At 39.4% G+C, this 19,310-nt stretch overlaps 2 protein-coding genes across 2 annotated transcripts in view; both read right to left on the reverse strand.

The window, feature by feature from the left end:
* Positions 1-1,336: 1,336 nt before the first annotated feature.
* LOC122401613 (protein downstream neighbor of son homolog) lies at positions 1,337-3,790 on the reverse strand. The gene is made up of 7 exons (XM_043403849.1): positions 3,654-3,790; positions 2,787-3,419; positions 2,375-2,703; positions 2,095-2,315; positions 1,834-2,037; positions 1,589-1,775; positions 1,337-1,512 (listed from the first exon to the last, which is right to left on the reverse strand). Exons 2-7 carry the CDS (start codon positions 3,416-3,418, stop codon positions 1,337-1,339), a joined length of 1,749 nt encoding a protein of 582 aa, XP_043259784.1. The 5' UTR covers position 3,419; positions 3,654-3,790.
* A 2,418-nt stretch (positions 3,791-6,208) lies between these two features.
* Positions 6,209-19,310, reverse strand: part of LOC122401596 (lachesin-like) — a 101,459-nt gene continuing 88,357 nt past the window's right edge. The window contains exons 5-9 of the mRNA XM_043403821.1: positions 12,590-12,739; positions 8,805-8,955; positions 8,316-8,464; positions 6,891-6,950; positions 6,209-6,774 (exon numbers count right to left, since the gene is read on the reverse strand). Of these exons, the coding sequence (XP_043259756.1) occupies positions 6,647-6,774; positions 6,891-6,950; positions 8,316-8,464; positions 8,805-8,955; positions 12,590-12,739 (638 nt within the window). The 3' untranslated portion in view covers positions 6,209-6,646. The remainder of the gene's footprint in view (positions 6,775-6,890; positions 6,951-8,315; positions 8,465-8,804; positions 8,956-12,589; positions 12,740-19,310) is intronic.

Raw genomic sequence — 19,310 nt, forward strand, 5'->3', positions numbered from 1 at the left:
GCTCTACCGTTCAACCATCTTTTTGAACGATATCGGCCACAATAGTATCGCAAAGGAATCTTGGCTCCTCGGTCGGGAAAGCCCAATTTTCAAATGGAAACCTGAGAAAATTCCTGATACGAAAGTATCGCTCTAAGCAAGGCCCGAGGGGGCAATATTACCAGTGCATTGTTCGACGACGAAAAGTGAACTCGCATAAAAGACCTTGGAACATGAAACTGCTCGTTGAAGAGTGTCGCAATACGATGAGCACAGACTGCAACGGGTACTGACGTAATCATCACATGGGTACGTGTATATTTATGACCGTGCTCGGTGTAGATACACGTGTGCACGCGAATCGTAATAGATCGTACTACTCCAATTCATACCGCGTCAACAAAGTTTTTTAGAAGCTGTTTCTTACATCGGGTAGACACGATAATTTGCAATTTTAATTTGAAACTGGAAAATTTTATTTACTTGGCCGAGGAACATAATCGTAATTAATCCGACGTTCGTTAAAGAAATATGAGAAAAATTCGTTCTTACAATAAACTGATTGTTCGCGTACGAGGTGACCGGCCGACGATTCGGGGGCAGTGAGCGAATATCGATTCGTTATTTTTAGGGGCAGTCCATCCGTGGACCCCACCTTCGCCACTGGCGAGTTCGAAAATTTATCTTTAATGAATTTTCGTTATGCATACTTTTCGCGTGCTTGGTTTGTTTCATTAAAATTTAGGCGACAAAGGAAACTAAAATTAAAAGAACGAACGATGGATGTTAACAAATTTTATTTATAATTTCGGTATAAATTTCATTTAATTTTCGAACGATATAAAACACCTTCGAAATATTTAACAATAAGTATCAGAGTTATTGTCACAAATAACGAACACGTGTATCGTCTACCGGAGCAATACAAATAATAATGTTTTGTGATTACACCAAAAATAAGGCAAACATGATTTATTTCATTACTTTCCTAGAATCTATGTTAGTACCTCATTATTATTGTTCCGAAGGAAAAACTAAACTTCGGGTTACTGTTTAGTATTGAATATACTCAAGAACTTGTCACAATGCATTGTCATAACATATAAAAAAATATCGATAATTATGATGCCGATAATAATTAATTATAATGATGATAATAATACTTAAATATATACTTGATTTCATTTAATTACGTTAGCGATACTTTTAATCTGTAAAAAAATATTATGCAAATAGCACTGATTGTTAAATAAATAATGTCGTCATTGTGTTCAAACTTTCTATAAAAATAATTCTTAAATTAAGTTTCAAGCATTACCGTTTAAAATATTACTAATAAAATTAATAAAACTTTTTGTCAAGACCACGTATACAAATTATTCGAAAATTTAATATTTTCTAAAATTTGAATATGTGTTGAATCTGGGCTGCAAAAATGTTTTAATAATTCGTCGTTGAATCCGCAATCGCTCAAATTCTCTTTACCGAATACATTTGGTGGCTTCTTGGTCGCATTTTCTGATTCTGTTCCTTCTGTAAAATCACGAACTTGGTGCTCGTATTATTATCACACAAGTGATCGTAAATATAGAAAAAAAAAACAATTTACCGAGTCCATCTTTTGCTGCTGAAAATGGAGTTGTTGTGTATAATTGAGCACAGCTTGCAGAAAATTGTTCTAACTGACTAGATTTCATTAAAGAGCAAAGAGAAGGTAATACATGCGGTAAAAGGGCTCCTTTCAGTTCCAACGAAAAATACCTTTCGTTCTCTACGCGTACTATGCTCTCTTTAACCTTTAAAATGTAAAAGTAGCTTGCATTTTGTATTATATAAGTAGACTTAAATACATACCTTAATTGGTTTTAATGTAGCACCATGAAAAGCTATGGGTGCTAAAAGAGTTGGTGGCACTCCAGCTAAAGGGCCAGTTATTGTAATAGCAGATTTACAGTTAATTAGAAAATTAAATAAACCTTGTGCCTCTACTCCTTTGACGAAAATAAGAGAGTGTTTCAAATTGTCTACTTCAGTTTCTTTTTCTAACGTCATTCGCACCTACAATAAAATGTCGTAAGCGATCAAATACGAACAAATAAAGTATTACAGTATTACCTGAGAATTACTAATTCTAAGGATTTCGGAATTTTCAACTCCTAAACTCTGTAACCATTCATCTTGCGTTTCATCCTCGTCGTCCTCGGGAGTTTCGTTTTCTACGTTCTTTGATTGTGTTGTGGAACATGATGTAGTAGAATCCAAGGTTTCACACCCTGAATCAGTTGTACCTGATCTCCTTTTAAAATCCTTACTAAGAGGCATTGAATATTCTATTTCTAAAAAAAATTATAAAATATTATAAATGTTCACGCAACTTACCTGACTTCTTATGTACCTTCTTGTTTTAACAATTGTCGAAAACCCCGTGTAGTAGGAGTCAAAAATGCATGAGCTTCGGATATTCCACAAATTCCGCCGGCACGAAATAATACAGTAAAGTTATTTGCACAAACATAAAAGTATGGACATTGTTGAGCTCTTAATAAATGGAAGAGCGACCTAAAGCTCTCGCTCCAGTCTTTATATAAAGCATCTCTGACAAGTACATTATTCATTATTGACAAATTACTCGTTAAGTTAGCACCCACTTTGCCAGCAGAGCGAGGAAATAATTCTAACCATGGTAACGAAGGATGTTGCCATGTTAAACAACATTTGTGCAGCCTATCCAAAACAAATTTTTTTTAATTATTATTCGAATAAATATTTCTACTAAATTAGAATGCGCAAAACATTGTAAAAGGCACCTTGCATTTGGACTAGTATCTAAGGTTGAATGTTGTTCACTGATATCCAAACATCTTACAAAACCAGTCGTACCAGAAGCTTCTTCGCTAGTTTTTAATTTAGAATTCCATGGGAATGGTTTTGGAGACATAAATCTCATTTTGGTCTTTAAAGTCCAGTCTACCGGAATATATTTTTCACCTTTTGGTGTTTCTAGATTTGGAACAGTCTTGTTTCCTTCTAACTTTGAAAGTACATTACAAAATGTCAAAGGAGAGTCAGCTATCGAATTTTCTACCGTTTCTTTTTTTGGAGCTTGAATTTTCAATAATTCAAACAATGTATTATCACTACTAGTTTCTAGGTCTGAGGATGATATAGCAATTCTTTTATTTGTTTCTTCTTGCGCAAAAGGATTTTTACGTTTTTCAGTTACATAGTTACTAGAATTAAGGTTGCATTTCTTAGGTACAAATGTAGATTCCAATTGCAAAATTTCTCTATTAATAGGTATGTTGTTTATGCGTGCTTGAAGCGCACGCTTTTTCACTTTTAAGCGATGTAACTGCATTACTTGATCCGGCCTCTTCCATTCCGATGCGTGTAAATTTTCTGGATCCGTCATTGGCGAGTGTAGAATAGGTTTCGACATGCTGGTATTATAAAAAACAGAGATAACATTTTGAATAATACAACGAAAGGATAACAGTAATATTTCCATAGAAATGTAAACTTTTATGACAGTTATCATTTATCATTTCAAAAATTTTCTTTACGGTTTGGAATGATAGGTTAAAGTTCCAAATCATTTAAATTTCGCACAATTTAAAAGTTCCAAACATTTTTCACCAATATTTACAGAAAATCATACATTCAATGATACACACCGTTATTTAAAATGTTGTTATCATATCGGGTTGTCAGTCAAATAAACTTTTTTTAACCCGCCAATAAAAGTAAGATGCACGTACACCGTACACCAATGTTATTAGATCGGGCACCGGGTGCATCCAGAGATGCCAGAAAAGCACCGTCGGGTGCAACTCACAAATGCCAAATACGCGTACGTGAGCTCGTGGAGTTTCGGAAAGTCGACAAAGGCAAACTGACGCATGCCCTCTTTCTCGATTCTCCGAAGCTGCCCGAAGTAATTTCGGGCCATCTCGTGGGAGTCGAGAGAGGAAGGCTCATTTGCCTTCTCGCACTTGAACAACTGAAATTCGACCTCACGTCGACGCCATACGATTCCAAGTCTCGACTGGCCAGGTATTTTTTATTTTCCGACCTCTGTATGTAGACGAACATAAGCAAGGTACTATAATGAAATGATCTGGCATGTGTGAGTAGGGCACCAAGGTGCTTTTCTGGCACCTCTGATCATGTGTACGTACGTGAACTCGTAAAGTTTCGTAGAGTCGAGGAAGATGAACTGACACTCGTCCTCTTCCTTGACTCACCGAAGATGTGGCACTTTCGTTAATTTCGAAGAGTAAAGAAAGAAGACAAATGTCGCGTCAACGCTATACGATTTCGAATCTCGATTTATTTCATGTAAGCGAACTGTCTGTACCAAGTAAAAAATTCATATTAAAATGCCAATGTTATCTTTTACAGATTTGATGGCTCCATTGAAATTAAAAGGCAATTTATTATACTGTGTATAATTATCTGTTGGTAACGTCGCTCGAAGCAGTCTCTCGGAGAGAGCGCGGTAGGTGCTGCCATTCCAGCGGGTATGTACTTCCAGAAATAAAATTTTATACCAGGAAACAGTGTAAGCTTTAAATTCTTTGCACACCACCGACGCCACTACGAATACAACCATAAATAGAGAAATACTTATTTTGAAACTCAACTATCTGCGATTTCATAGATCTTGTTTTCATTTGTTTATGCAAGATGCTATTTCAAACTAGGCTCTGTAGACTTTCAAGGGTCTAAGGAAGATGTAAAAGAAATGCGATAATTTCTAACATATTAAAATTTGGTTATTCAAGGGTTTTTCCATATAACAAATAAATAGTATTATTTTTCTATTGATATTTAAAACTTTTTATAATAGCAGCTATTTCATAATCTATATTAGAAAATAGTACATAAAATAAATTTCTGGTTAATCTTTCTTTCTCTCCGTAATACACTCGGTGTACAATCTTTGCTACCCAAAGTTAATTAAAATTAAACAGACCCATCCGTACTCCAGCATGGAAAAGTAAATTGAAGAAAAGCAAACTTTATTTTATATGTAAATAGATACAAGCATACTAAATTTATGCAAAGATGCGGGCAAGTTTACTTAACCGCGTATCTATGATACTGTGTAACTCGAGCACTCGTTGCATCAGTAATTGATGACTTAAATAAGTACAACGAGTGCTTAACAAATAATGAGAAGATGGGGAAGTTCTTTCCATAGGAATATGATAGGACTGGGTTAATAGATAAATACTTTTCCGTTTGGATGAGCGTATTACGTTCAAATATTCTTCATAGTCGCACAAGTTACAACACTCGTGGTTAGACTAATTGGTAAGTCAGGACTCCTGGAGCGTAGCTGGCCGCATATGGCATCATTGATGGCCACAGAGGGGGGCAAAGGGTTTGAGTCACATGCATTCCCATGTTAAAGAAGACTATTGCTTGTTTAAATTTCGTTAATTTTTTATTTAGTGATTCTAGTTTAATAGCACTCAAAAACTATTTCTCAGATTAAAATTATTTGCATATGTGACTCTATTGCAAGTTTTCGTTTGTTCTTCATGGACCATTATACTTTGATTTTCAACTATTGAAAATGTACGCACTTACCTCGTAGTTTTGGACTCGTCTTCCGCAATGTTTCGGCAACACGTTTAATATCTCCGTAACATTTGTCGTGTTATGGCACTGCAAAAGGATCGCAGCACCTCGTTCGTACTACTTAAAACTTCCTCGGCAGGAACGAACACGTGCACAAGTTTCGACTGTAATTACCATACTGACAAACAGAAACTAAGAGACCAAGAAACTCCCATCCTCGGTGAAGCAGGAACCAATCCAAGTGGATAGGGTGAATTGGAACCCAGATTCCGACGCTTAATCATTCCAACGGTTAATGCAATCGACAAAGAATGAGCTACTAAACGCGTTACAAAGAAGTTTCATTCGTAGTGGATTAATCTGCAAATATAATCGATGCAATCTTCCTATTGCCGTTATCTGAAATTTTAGAAAATCGTCATCAGTTAATACTTCTGATTCGACTGATATTTAAGAATTTTATGACGAGGGATGTAGAAATGATTGACGACAGGTAGCGTACAACGTTTGATCTCATACTTTTATTTCGAAACATCGAGTTCCCTGACATCTAAACGTCCGTAACGCTTATACCAATGACAAAACGATCGTGACTTAATATTATTGACGACTTGTCAAGCATCGTTAGGAAGGGCCAAGCTGCTCGCGCGCTTCCGGTTCTTGTCTCTATCAGTCGCGCGTCGATCCGACGATCGATGCCCAACCAAACGGATTTAAACGGGCGCGTACATTGACAACATTCATTGATCTAAAAATGTTTTCGACACTCGGAAGTAGGGAAGGGGAAAATAGGAAGATGTAGAGAACGCGAGCCTCCGATTTATTTTATTTTTTCTCTTCGTTTTGTATCGTTTTTTTTGGTTCGCCGTTTCAACATTCATACGCACGTTCAAACGATCCCGTTGCTCTTTACAGGCAAGATCGCTCTTCCATTCCCCGCGTGCACGTTCGCGATCACGCGCACACCTGGATCTCTCCATACACACGCATACATACACAAGCATTCTCGCATCAATTCTTGTCCTTTGGCACAAAGTTATCCGGCACTCAGCTTAGCGGTAACCAACAGCGTATGCCTTCTTCACCGCGGCCAGAGAAACACCGGTATGAAGAGAAACATCAACACGATATGCGACAATTTGTTGCTATATCCCATGAACCCTCTGCTGCCGTTGTTAGCACCTGAACTTTGTGCGGCCTCGGCTAAACCTAAACGAACAATTCAATTTTACGTTTATCGTTTCCACTCGTCTTCTGACGTTACGATCCTCCGGCGATCGTTCTTCTCGTACTTTTATAGCGGAACGCGAATGATTTCCACTTACCACCGATGATGGACACTTGATTCTTGCCACGCGACGTTCCGTCGAAGCCGATCTTAATTACTGTGAACAGACCACGGTGAAAATCAGTCACTGAAATTATAGAATAACCGTAAAACAAAATCACGAGCAGCGGTGGAATCATCTCGGTTAATTAGCCGCTTCGATCGAGTACAAAATCAAGTTCAACGCGTCAAATCGGTTTCTAGCAGTTGTTGATGCAACGATAATGTGGTACGGCCGATATTGGCGTAGCTATAATATTCGATGGACCGAACTGCGACTCATTCTGCTATCTCTTGCTATTTGCCGAATACTGGGCCCTGGGTTTGTAGTAACTGCAGTCAATACAGTAATCGTATCATCATTTGTTACGAACTTCCTTCCGTTTCGTGGTCCGTAACAGGAACAATATAATAATTATGATATTCAAAATCCGCTTCCCTCGCGAAAACGTGTCGCAACTTTCACTCAAATTATCATTCTTTAAAATACTGGTCCAGCTCTACGTGTAGATTTTTTATCCGAACAAGAAGTTAGCCCATCTCTGCTAGTTGACATTCTCAAACTGACCGTTCTCAAATCCCTATTCGCGCTGCAGGAACACCGATAACTATCTGTTGTGCTGTCGAACTAAGCTAACCGACAAACTAACTGGAATAATCAACATTCGCGTAATCGACGGAAACAATGTTTGCAAATAGACTTGGACCACTACGGATGCGGTCTCCGTTTAAAGCGATTATCGTTTCGTGTTAAATTTCTCTGGAAACTGTTTTTCGTTCTGACTCTTTAACCGCGAGAAACGTAAAGAAACATTTCGTACGAACGTTGTTGGAAACTGGACGTGCTATTCAGAGCTCCGAACTTTGTGTGTCAGTCTGTTGAAGAATGTGATGAGACAAACCCCCCTCGCCCGTCCTCCTGAGAGGTTCGACAGTGGTAGCGGGCTCAAACTGGATCAAATTGCTTCGAATCTTTGAGGTCAGATTCGAATCCAGACGGTCCTCAAAGTCTTGATCGGTCTTAAAGTCTTGATAGGTCTTGGAGTTTCTATTGGTCTTAAAAGTTTCGGTCGGTCTTCAAATAAATGAATGCATTCATAGAATCATAAAGATTCCTATTAAATTTTGTTCCCAGAAATCCATTAAACGCACTTCGGCAGCTGTTGCACAAGGCTAGGCCATCTAACTCTAATGTGAATATTTTTAATAAATTTTTTATAAAAGAATTCTCTGATTCTCTAATCTTCGAAACTTTCAATATGCACGTACGAAGAATTCAAGTCCAATCAAGACCTCACGAATGGATTTGAATAAAGAAATTATACTGATATTAGCAGCATGACTTCGTTCTGACTTTTTGGAGCGTAACAGTCGTCGAACTTCCCTCGTAAGTGCTTTCCTAACGAGGTTCCACAGAACTTACCGTACAGCCTTAAAGTGCCATCGGCCATCCCAAGACTGTTCTTCGACACGCATTTGTAGCTGCCCGTATCCTGTTCGGTAAATCCTTTGATTAACAGCGTCATCAGAACTGTGTATCCGGATCGTTCTTCTCGCACGTTATACTTCTGCCTGTGCAATCCAATGGCAATAAGTCTCGCTAACTATCGAGAAACAGATCAACATTTAACCCTCGTACGACTACCACTCCGATCGTTTCGACCCTAAGCTTGCGGAATGTCAGACTTCGCTACTCGATACACGATACTTTAGTCCTCTAACGACATTAAAGCCACGATATTAATTATTCTCAATTATATCCCAAAGAAAATGTTCAGTTACTTGTTTAGACCTCGTTGAAATCTCGTATGTATTTATATAATTTGTGTAATATTTACGAAAGATAAATACAATAGGAAAAATTAAGCTTCGTCCGTTCGAGGGTTAAAATTAAGATTGGGGATTGTCTCACCCGTCGATCAGCAATTCATCCTCTGACCCTCGTCGGTTCTTCACCCAGTAATTAACAGTATTTGGAAATGCCTCGACGTAACACTCCAACTGCACGTTCGTGCCCAAAGGTGCTCCCAACAGCTGATTAGGTGCTTTGACGACAGGTGCAACTGTGAAAGCGGTTTCAAATTAATTGCCCGATTTATCGCAATACACACGGTCCACCAAGATTTTGATTAATGTTCTGCCCCGTAGAATATAGACACCTATAATTTGTCGCAATTACATATCCTCTGTGCACGGTTTTCTCAACAGTGGGTATGTGTGATTTAATGCAACAATTAATCCAACGGTTGCAAATGTTTGAACTTTAACGAGCGTATGTGAATAGTTAACCCTTAGAACCCCCGTGTGCTGGGATTGCCTTTGGCTAAGTTGTAACGATACTATTTTGGGATGGAAAATTATTTGGAAATCCCTACGTTTTCATTTGATGATAATAAAGGTAAAATTTGGAAAGAACATTCTTTGGAAATATATCTCACACGATAAATTCTTAAAAAATTGTAGATATTAGGTTGTTAGGATGTTCTAAGGTTAACATAGACGGATAGAGGATGTTACGGTTTTCTTTCAAGTTTCATCCATTTTCCGTCATATTGCATTTCCGTTGAAAGAACCCTGTATATAGAAAATATCGATGAAAATGTTTTGCACATTTATGAAAACATTGGAAACGTGGAAAGAGGATTTAGCTTGAAACGACAAGTTCATAGAATAAATGAAAAATGACTGGAGAGCCAAAGCAGCGAGGATACGGTTTCGCTGTTAGTCGATACCGTCATATTTACGAACACGCGAGGTTTGTTTGTCAACGGAAGCTTGATGTGGCTCGTTACCCTCGTTGTCTTTATATAATCGTGTTTTCGCAACTCCACTATTTTTATCGTTGAACAGGCAACATTCTAAAGAAATACAATGCCGCTTGTTGATTAAAACACAACAATTTAAACGATTTATGGATTACGATGGGATTCGCGTAGATTCAAAAATTAAATCTGTCCTCACAGAGGGCTTAGATATTTTCAAACTAATCTTATCATTCATCGTAGTCTCTAAATAGAATTCATAATTGTTGCACTATCTGTCGTTTTTTTTTTAATATTTAGAGTATTCTACGAAGTTATTCCAAAGCGAACTTTTTATTTAGATGGAAAAGTTGATACGAGTAAAACGCGTATCGTGATTTTTATAACCAGAAAAAAAAATATCCACGCGAATCCCATTCTAATATTTTTTAAAATTCCGACAGAACGATAAACTATTTTGTAGTCGATTTATGATTTGTCGAACTCGCTGTTACGAATTCGCGAAGTGTATAATACGTTTTTTTATTCCTTCGAAAAGTTCGACAACTTTTGGAACACCGGGCATTAATATTTCAACGGGCATGTAATAACGATTATAGTTTCATACAGGCTTCCCCGCTGGAATACACATTCGGAAATCAATACTTCCGGTTCTGGTATTACATTTGCCAGCGTCGTTAAAAGTATGGCCACTGTTAAAATAGAGCGACGTGCGCGATTATTAGCTCCCGCGTGCCGGTACAAAACTATGAAATATGTAATGCGTAAACGAGAACCTGACCGTAATCAATTCTCAGCCAATATCTATTGTGTTCGAATAATTGATGCTGATTAATCGTTATGTACGCAAATCGCTGCGGATCGACACAAATTATTTTATATTCGAACGAACGCGGCTCCCAACAGTATCGAAATATTCTGTACAGTGACATAATGAAATAAATATCTGACGTGCAACATCCGCGAAGTTTTCGTGTCAATTTTTAGGGAAGTATTTGCAAAATTTAAGAATACAATTATCTTCCAACGTTTCACCATGTTCAAATAATTTTGCTTAATGATGAATTAAAATACGATTTTTCTTTTAATTAGAATATGTATTAATGCCATTGCATCAATCAAATTCAACATAAGTTGTTAAAGAATAATATTTACGCGTTTTGCAATTTTAAATATGGAACCAGATATCCGTCAAATTGACGGCTTCCGTAAAATTCCTTTCACATTTTTAGCTTTTTATAAATTCACTTACAAATATTTAATTTCTAAGATACTACGTGTCTGAAATAGTTGAAACTAGTAAAAACTAGCTGTTAGAGTCAGACAAAAAAATTGGAAATGTTTAAAATGATCTGAATCTCGAGTTTCCAATATGCTTTCGCGAATTTCTACTTGTTTCGTCAGAGCAAACGAAGTTACTGAATGAATTAAATATTCCTGCACCTGGTCGAAGCCTGATATCTCGTCAGAAAGGCTCCCAACGTTCCCGTGGACGTAATCTTTGCCGATGTGTATTCCAATCAATTATCTTTTCCCAAGCATTGTTAAAATTCAGACCAAGTTTCCATTCTATTCCGCCGTCTATTGTTCGCGGTTAAAGGTACGAAAGCGTTTCTGTCTCGGGTATAAACGTTATTGCGCCGAGCGATAAATTCGCGAACAACCTGCTGCGCTTTTTCTCCATCGTTCGCTTTAATTCGCCGCGATTGCGGCCGATAAGTAATCTAAAATCTCTTTCGTTGCATCGCGACGCGACGAAGCGAAGACACGAGCACGAGCTCGAGTGGTTCTTCCGAAAATGAGATCTAGCACGCTGACATCGGTCCGCCGGATCGCGGAAAGGACACAGCGTCTACTCTCCCGCTATCTCTTTCCACCCAAATCGCTTTAATTCATGGTAATAGATCGATCGATTGTTTTCGACTTACAAAGGGAACTTCCCGGGTGTAACTCTCACTTTTGAACGAGCTTTCGCGACGCGATGCTCTTTGAAACATTGGGTCGTTAAGAAACTCTTGCAACAATAGTATCGAAACTCTTGTTGAAACAATTACCACGATTATCTATCGTGTGTCTCTATCAGAATGTGATACTCTGACAGAATAAGAGCACAGTATATTGTAACAAAAAAATGCAAAATGGAAGAGAACGAAAAATATAGAAACTGATGATAGTTTTCGAGATATTTAACGTTAAAAATTAGGCACGAATTTATTTTCTAAAGCACGACTATGCATCACTGCGACGTAAAATTAATTTTATAACTCGTGACTCGAGCAACAAGATAAACGCCATCCGGGGAAAATTCTCGAACGACGCTCGAATCTAGGCTAAAATCGGCCCAGCAAGCAAAGCGTCTTATACACGACGATGCTCTCATCTTCAAAGTAGAGTCATACTTTGGACGATACACGTGCACCTGAGCTTTAACGTTAAATTAAAACATGAAGAACGCTTAAGCATTAATTAAAAGGAATTTTAAATTTGTTGGTAATTCGAGCAAACCGGCGATGTACTGGTTTGAGGAATTACGTACACGTGCATATGCTTTTGACGGTTTCGACCTACATCGCGGAGTCGAGCGCTGCGACGAGGCTTTCGTGGGTCAGAGTAGACCCAAGCACGGTTAACAAACGCGTTGATGTAAAATATCTACTTAAATTATTTGATCCTTTTTCGAAAGAGAATTTCGCGGGAACTTTGAAAGTAAATCGTAAGTCGCTGGTTGCTGGAATGCTCGGTGAAAACTGGCTCGATCTTGGCGGTTCACCGACAACGACAGAGACCGTAAAAGCCGGGCGGCCGCGTCAACGGCCGTAGCGATTCGTCACCGTGGAGCGTAGTGTTACGTCAACGACGGATACCGTCGCGTTTTGTCGTCGACGGGAGCCTTTCTGCTGGATACAATCAGGGATTAGGAGGGAAACGAGCTTACAATTCACGGCGAGTGTCACTCGCTTGCTAACTGCGGGCGGCACGTCGTTGCTGGCGATGCAGAGATATGCCCCCATTTGTCGCCTCTCGACGCGATGGAATTGCAGCAGCGAACCGTTGTAGGTGTCGTACTTCTCGAAAGTGCTACCACCTGTGTGCAGAGAAAACGTATTCTATCTTAGATATTTTCTTGCAAGTCGAACGCCCAAAAGCCATGCTACGGGGGTGGATCGAGCATCCAAATATATTTTTCAATCTTCTTTCGCGCGATTTTGAAAAATTCAAGATAACACAAGATGTACGAGAATGGGATAAATTCGAGTCTCACCACAGATCAATGACGAATATTTTAACTTCACTAAACAGATTCTACGTAAAGGTCAGCATTAAAGTTTAAGGTTTAAAGCCTGCTCGAATTTCTCTTGGCTCTGATACCGAACAACATCGTGTAACGGCTTGAATTATACTCGAAACCGCGAAGAACTTTCTAAATTGTACTTCGAATCTACCGTACTTTACAATTAGTTTTTAATTGCACCGGTATCGTTCGCTGGAGGCACGAGCAACGTAAACAAGTCTCAGTCTCATTAATTTCAAGCAGAGAGAAGTCAACCGGATGGACGATCAAATTAGGCCGTTCATTCATATTCCCCGTTATTTTCAACGTCATTTAGCGCAACAAGTTACTTTAGATTGAACGAGTAATTAGCTTTGAAGATCTGGATGTGACGTTAATGCACACACGATAGCTGGCTCAACTATTTACAGTAACTGAAACACATTCAATTATTCATTGTCACGTGCCAGTTAATGGAAATTACCTCAGATGGTGCTACAAATTGTCTACCGTGAAATATTTAATCGTCGGAAGTGCTCCCGGCATCATGCAATCGATCCGGCGCATTTTAAAATTATCCCTAGCTTTGCTTCAATCACGTGACTGGAAACAAGGAACGTGAATACGAAGATGTATCAAATTTAAAATGTATTTTATCGTTTTCATACCCGTGAAATATTTTTGAATGAAATCGAATTTCGTTGTTTGTTGTCTATAAAAATCCCAGCCGCGCGTAAATTCTTTCCTTCGGAGGGGGTGTAGTTGAAAACGTTGGGGAGCCAGTGCTGCGCGGGGTCGTTAAATCGGTTCAGGGACGTCAGTTTTCGAAATTGGATACATTTCTCGAGCGTTCCACGCGCGGTAGGCAACAAGTGAAAATAGAATTATTAAATGAAAGCAACGCAAGCCGAGAGCGCTCGAGTGGCAAGCCGTAGCAGCGGCGCAGGATAAAAGATTGCCTACGGAGGGTGACGAAATGGGAAGAACATATCTCGGGACAAGAAGTTACAACTTTCGTGGACGGGGCTCCGATCTAAACGAATCCACGGTGGAACTTTTAACCAGGTCGAAACCGCAGACTAATGCGATTGAACGAAGAAACTGCCTTCGAAGTAGAATGGGGAAAGCGAAGGCACGCCGCGCGTGAAACAAGGGAGAACCGAACAGAGGGGGCCGGGGAAAGGGGAGGGAAGTGGGATGGAGAAAGTCGAAAGCTCGATGCACACAACGTTGTAAGCGAAAGAAAAGATGAGAAGATATATGCTTAATTCACTACTTAGGTAGCTAACGAGTTCCTTAAGTGAGCGAACGCTAACGAGTTTGCAAAGCTCGTAAGAAAAGCGCTATCGTCGGTTGGAACAGTAACGGAAGATGCATGCGAGAGATGGTTTTCAGGCTTCAAAAGAAACGCACCGATATAGACAGCGTTTGCAAGAAACCCTGCACAATTTACACTTTGCTAATTCTTGCTTATTGGCAGTCAGGTTACGCCACTTTCGATTAGCGGGACGCTTTACAATTGTTTTTGCGCGACAAAGGAAATTTGTAACCTGAATCCTTCGAAAGTTACTTTCACCTTCGTCAGAGTCAAATTATTTAAATCACGTTTTCATTAAACTTTGAAGAAACGCATAATTATCCACGATGGAAATAAACTTTCTTCGTTGTATAAAGTTTGTCTTTTAAAGCGTGTTTACCTGGGCGAGCTATATTTTAGGTGATTCTAGATGTCAAAATAATTTTTGTTTGAGAGGGTGTTTTGGCTATTATTTGAGGACTGTTTGAGGAGCATTTTCTTTACTCGTTCGTAGCACTTTTTAGTCGTTTTAGCGCGTGAATTTTAAGTGTTTACATGCATTCTTTAAACGCCACGGATACTGTTGAGGAACAACGAATCTCATATTATTTTCCAGGTAAGCACGAGTGCACCTCGATTAACGGGAATTCGATTTAACGGTACCTCGATTATCCGCGGTTCTATTATCCGAGATCTCTATTGTTCGATGCATCAAAGCTGTGGTATTACGAGATTATGTTATACGATGCGCTTGTTTATAAATAATGTTCATTGTTTCTAAAACGATTCACCGTCGCATCATTCGATCGAGTTCAACGATGGACCCGTTATTAAATTCCACCGAAACTGCCAAGATACGAGAATTCTTAACGATACAAAGAACGTTGATTATAATTTACGAGATAAAAACAAAGGACTAACGGTTATCGTAACGCGGAATTAAATTTACGGAAACGTCGGGCGCTTTTCGAGCGTTCGAAGATCCGATTACTTTTTCTATTGCTTAATTTTACAGCTTGATATCCGGGGAATATGTTCGGTAAGTCTGATGGCAATATTCCAAAAATTGGCCGAGATACAGACCACAATCACGGCGAAAGTGCCGGGGAAAATAGAGATAGACGGCGTGCTCGAAATGTTTGCGAGCGCTGAGGAGTTGCACGGCTCGGAATATAAAACGTACATCGGGGACAGGCATACCGGAACATCCAAAGCTTTATTAGAACAGGGCCAGGAAGTGCAGGGAAAAAGAGCAGCCTCGATCACGGAACAGAACGGGTGCGAGAATCGGAGACTCGAGTAACCGAATAACGATATCGGAGAAGGTAGCAATTTCTAAACACCTAAAAAGATCAACTCAAATTGTGGATAGTTCTAAAATGTTCAAAAACAAGGTTTCGATTTCGTGGAGTCAATTCGAGAGGCAGTGATCGTCTCTGTCAGCAAGGTCGTCGATGGAGAAGCAAGTTTTCGTAAATAATTATCTGCTATAACACGGAACGGTTGATCGAAGCGCCATTGTACCGTTAAAGAACCGCGATTAATCATTCTAATGAAACCACACTCACGTTCGCCCCATTAATCCTCGAGCACGGACACGTCTACTCGTGTATTCAAGTAAATCTTAATGGCGGTCTCCGGCGACGACAATCGTTAACTACCACGGACGAGGAAAAATACCTACATTCAAAAAGACAAATACGCTCAGCTTTGAGCGTTTCAGCCGCATCTGAGAGTACGAAGGGAGGGTGAGGCGAGGGGGGCGTATGCGCGCGGCGGCGCAACTACGTCGACCAAAGTTTTGCCAACTCCGGGCCTCTGCAGCAGAAACTACACCACCCTGTTACCCGCGATGTACGTGCAAACACAGTTGCAGCGTAACAGCGTGCTCCGGTGTACTTCCTCCCTTGGTTTTCTGAGTGTAAGCCCCGGCGGTTGGTACCACGTGTCGCTACGGTCATACGTACACGGCCTTAAGTCCCGTCGCGGTTGTGTGCGTGAACGCAAGATACCATGAAGAGAATTCTCATCCTCTGTTTCTTTACACGGCGCACCCGCTATTCCTGTCTTCGAGTTCAAAAGGTGAAACTTGTTTCAACGACCCGCCTCGTTATACCCACTCTACCCGTGTTCTTACGCCCAATCTGTGTGCTCACGTCCGAAAATTTCACGGCTCTTGACTTTCCACTCTCTCCCAGCCTTGGTAACCTACGGTACACGTATTATCGATAGCGAAAGGGATTAACTTTTACCTGCCAATCGAATTAACGTAACCAATTTTATCGACCACGATCCTCCGCACCTTTTTCTTTTGGGAAACGAAAATGAAAGTTATTTGGGTTCGATTCATTGATATGACTTCATTGTACTACGTTGTATATTATATCAAACGTACAACAAACTCATATCTGTGCGTGGAAAGTCACTAGTAAAATGATTTCGCGCGGAACAACCGGTGAAACCGGGGTTCACATCCACGGAAAATATTGTCCCCGCGTGCGGTTGGACGCGGAAAGAAAAATCCATTTCACGGCTGCGGAAGCTCGATCGATCGGTAACTGGAACGATCGTGGACCACAATCGACCTAATTTATTTAACAGAAAACGTATTTTCTTTCGTCGCGATAACGCCCGGCCGCGAGCAGTGAATTCCACGGTACAAAAAATTTCTCATCTAAAAATTCACTTTCCTTGCTCCTCCGACGTGTCCTCATCGTATTATTACTTATTCAGAAGTTTGCAAAACCACTTCTCCGGAATGGAGTTCAGAAGTATTGACGGTGCAGTCAGAACGTGCTCGATTGAATTCTTTTCATAAAAAATCAATGAACTTTTATGAAAGATTGATGGAAAAATTAGTAGATAATTCGTTGTAGACTACGAACGATTAACGATCAACGAATTTATTTCATTATAATGAATTTAGTCCCGAACAGAGTAAGTTTTTATTTAGTAAATATAATTTTCTTCTGGACAGTCCAACAGTACCGTTTTATTTGATATTTTCGCGACACGATTGTTCCTTCTTTGGAATACATTTGACAAACAACGTTTCACCGGTGAAACGAATATTATTATTTTCTTTTTAATTTGATATTCTTGTGTACGCCGAGAACAACAGGCGTCGACCGCGAGAGCTGGCGGGTAAAACAACGATGGACGAGATTAATATTTCCATACATTTAAATCCAACTTTATCGTACAGAATGCGCCGAAACTATGTTTCAAGCGTGGAAATTCTGTAACGTGTAAATGTAAATGCAACGCGCACACAATCGTACCCCGCCCGAAATTTTACGGTGAACAAATGTTACAATTACGTAGCTCGCTTCGGTAAACAGCGACTGAAATTTTATGCGAGCCCGTCTTTGTAGAAATGTTGCAAATCTCGCGTACAGAATACGAAGGCTCCCTTCCTAGTTAATTAACGGAATAAGGTTAATAGACGCGGTATGAAAAATCCCTGAAATATAAAAAGAAACGTGACGGGACTATGTAAACGAAACTTTCACATGTTACGTTAAGAAAAAAGAAAAAAAAAAAGAAGAAATTTTTCCGAGCGCTTTTCCACTGACGCAATTCCGGTACGAACGTTTCTTTCATTCGATGCGACGGAGGGTGGAAATCATATTTTCCCGTAACGCTGTAAGTGGATTTTACAACACTAATTATATCAGAACCGCAGGAATTTCGCAGCTTTCATGCTTCTGTTTTGTGTAAAGTGGATACTATGCAATTATTTAATCCACGGCCGGGCAAGAAAAGAAACGGAACGTAACATAGTAACGCGCCTTTAAGCACTACTGCGATATACCAACGAGTAGTTTCCTCGCTGTACAGTTTTCATTTTAACGAAAGATTCGACCTACATTTCAAACTGGCGAATTTCATTTTATTTTCCCCAATCGATTTCACGATTTTTCTAAGACCAGTGCAAGAAACGAGGCTCTCGTTTGATCGTCGAAGTTGCATTAAATCGAGACTCCACTTTCTTTCGCTACACTGTTTCGAAATACTGTATCTTAAAATGGAGCTACATATTTTGATCAGTCGTGACCTCGGAAACGAAGAAAAAAGAACTCTGCGGGGAAGTGATTCGATGCTTTTGCAAACGTCCGACCGCGAAAAGATGGTTCCAATCGCCATTCGCGATCTTTTATGGGAACAAGCGTCCGATGAATAAGATTTCAAGGCGTCCCGATTCGTAGGAGCTCGACTTCCACGGAAGCGAAATTCGTACGATGGAATTTTAATCCAGACTTTCGACATGCTCCTTTCCAGCGGGCTCGTTTCCTTGTCGGTTCTGCTATGAATTACGTCCTGGCCCGTGGAGCCATATTATTATAGTAAATCCCTCCTCTTTACGCGAAGAGAACTTCAACATAACTAGGATATTAGGGCCGCCTAATTACCCTATTAATACCGAATTAATGTAGGGTCATATAGCGGTGAATAGCGAATATTCTTTGGTAGTTACGACAACGAACAACCCGGTAGTTAAACTTTGAACGACATGCATACCATCTAGCATTAATTAACGACGGATCATACACATGTACAGACAACCTATGTTTGTACTAACGAAAACTACCATTCAACTTTAACCATACGACGTTTGCCTTACCTTCGAGTCTTCAACTTTATGAATGAAATTACAATTTTTCGTCGTTTAAGGGTGTTTGCAATTTTTATAGAACTGGTACTTTCTTAAAAAAGATTAGACCAATTATTTAACTTCATTGCAAATATTTTAAACGAAGATTAAAGAATAATCATAGGAATATTTTCGTAAATATATTTTAGCATTTATGGTGTATTTCTTTTACATTTGACATCTATATTGTCACAAGCACGTGCCCTAAAGTGAACAAGTGAAATTAACAATCAGCCTTCGTTGAATCTATGCCAACGTAAACACACATATCTATGAATACGAAATCAATAAAATTTATCTTGAGAAAAAAAAATTAGTACTACTAATTACCAGTTACGTACCAAAGGTTTACTGCTGTATAATGGAAAAAGCAATTACCTACCTGAAGGGCGTAAAAGTTTCGAGCGAATAGAACGTACAGATTCTTCAACAGC

Source organism: Colletes gigas, unplaced genomic scaffold, assembly GCF_013123115.1.
Source record: "Colletes gigas isolate AHSC1104 unplaced genomic scaffold, ASM1312311v1 Colletes_gigas_Sc00026, whole genome shotgun sequence".
Taxonomy (NCBI): domain Eukaryota; kingdom Metazoa; phylum Arthropoda; class Insecta; order Hymenoptera; family Colletidae; genus Colletes; species Colletes gigas.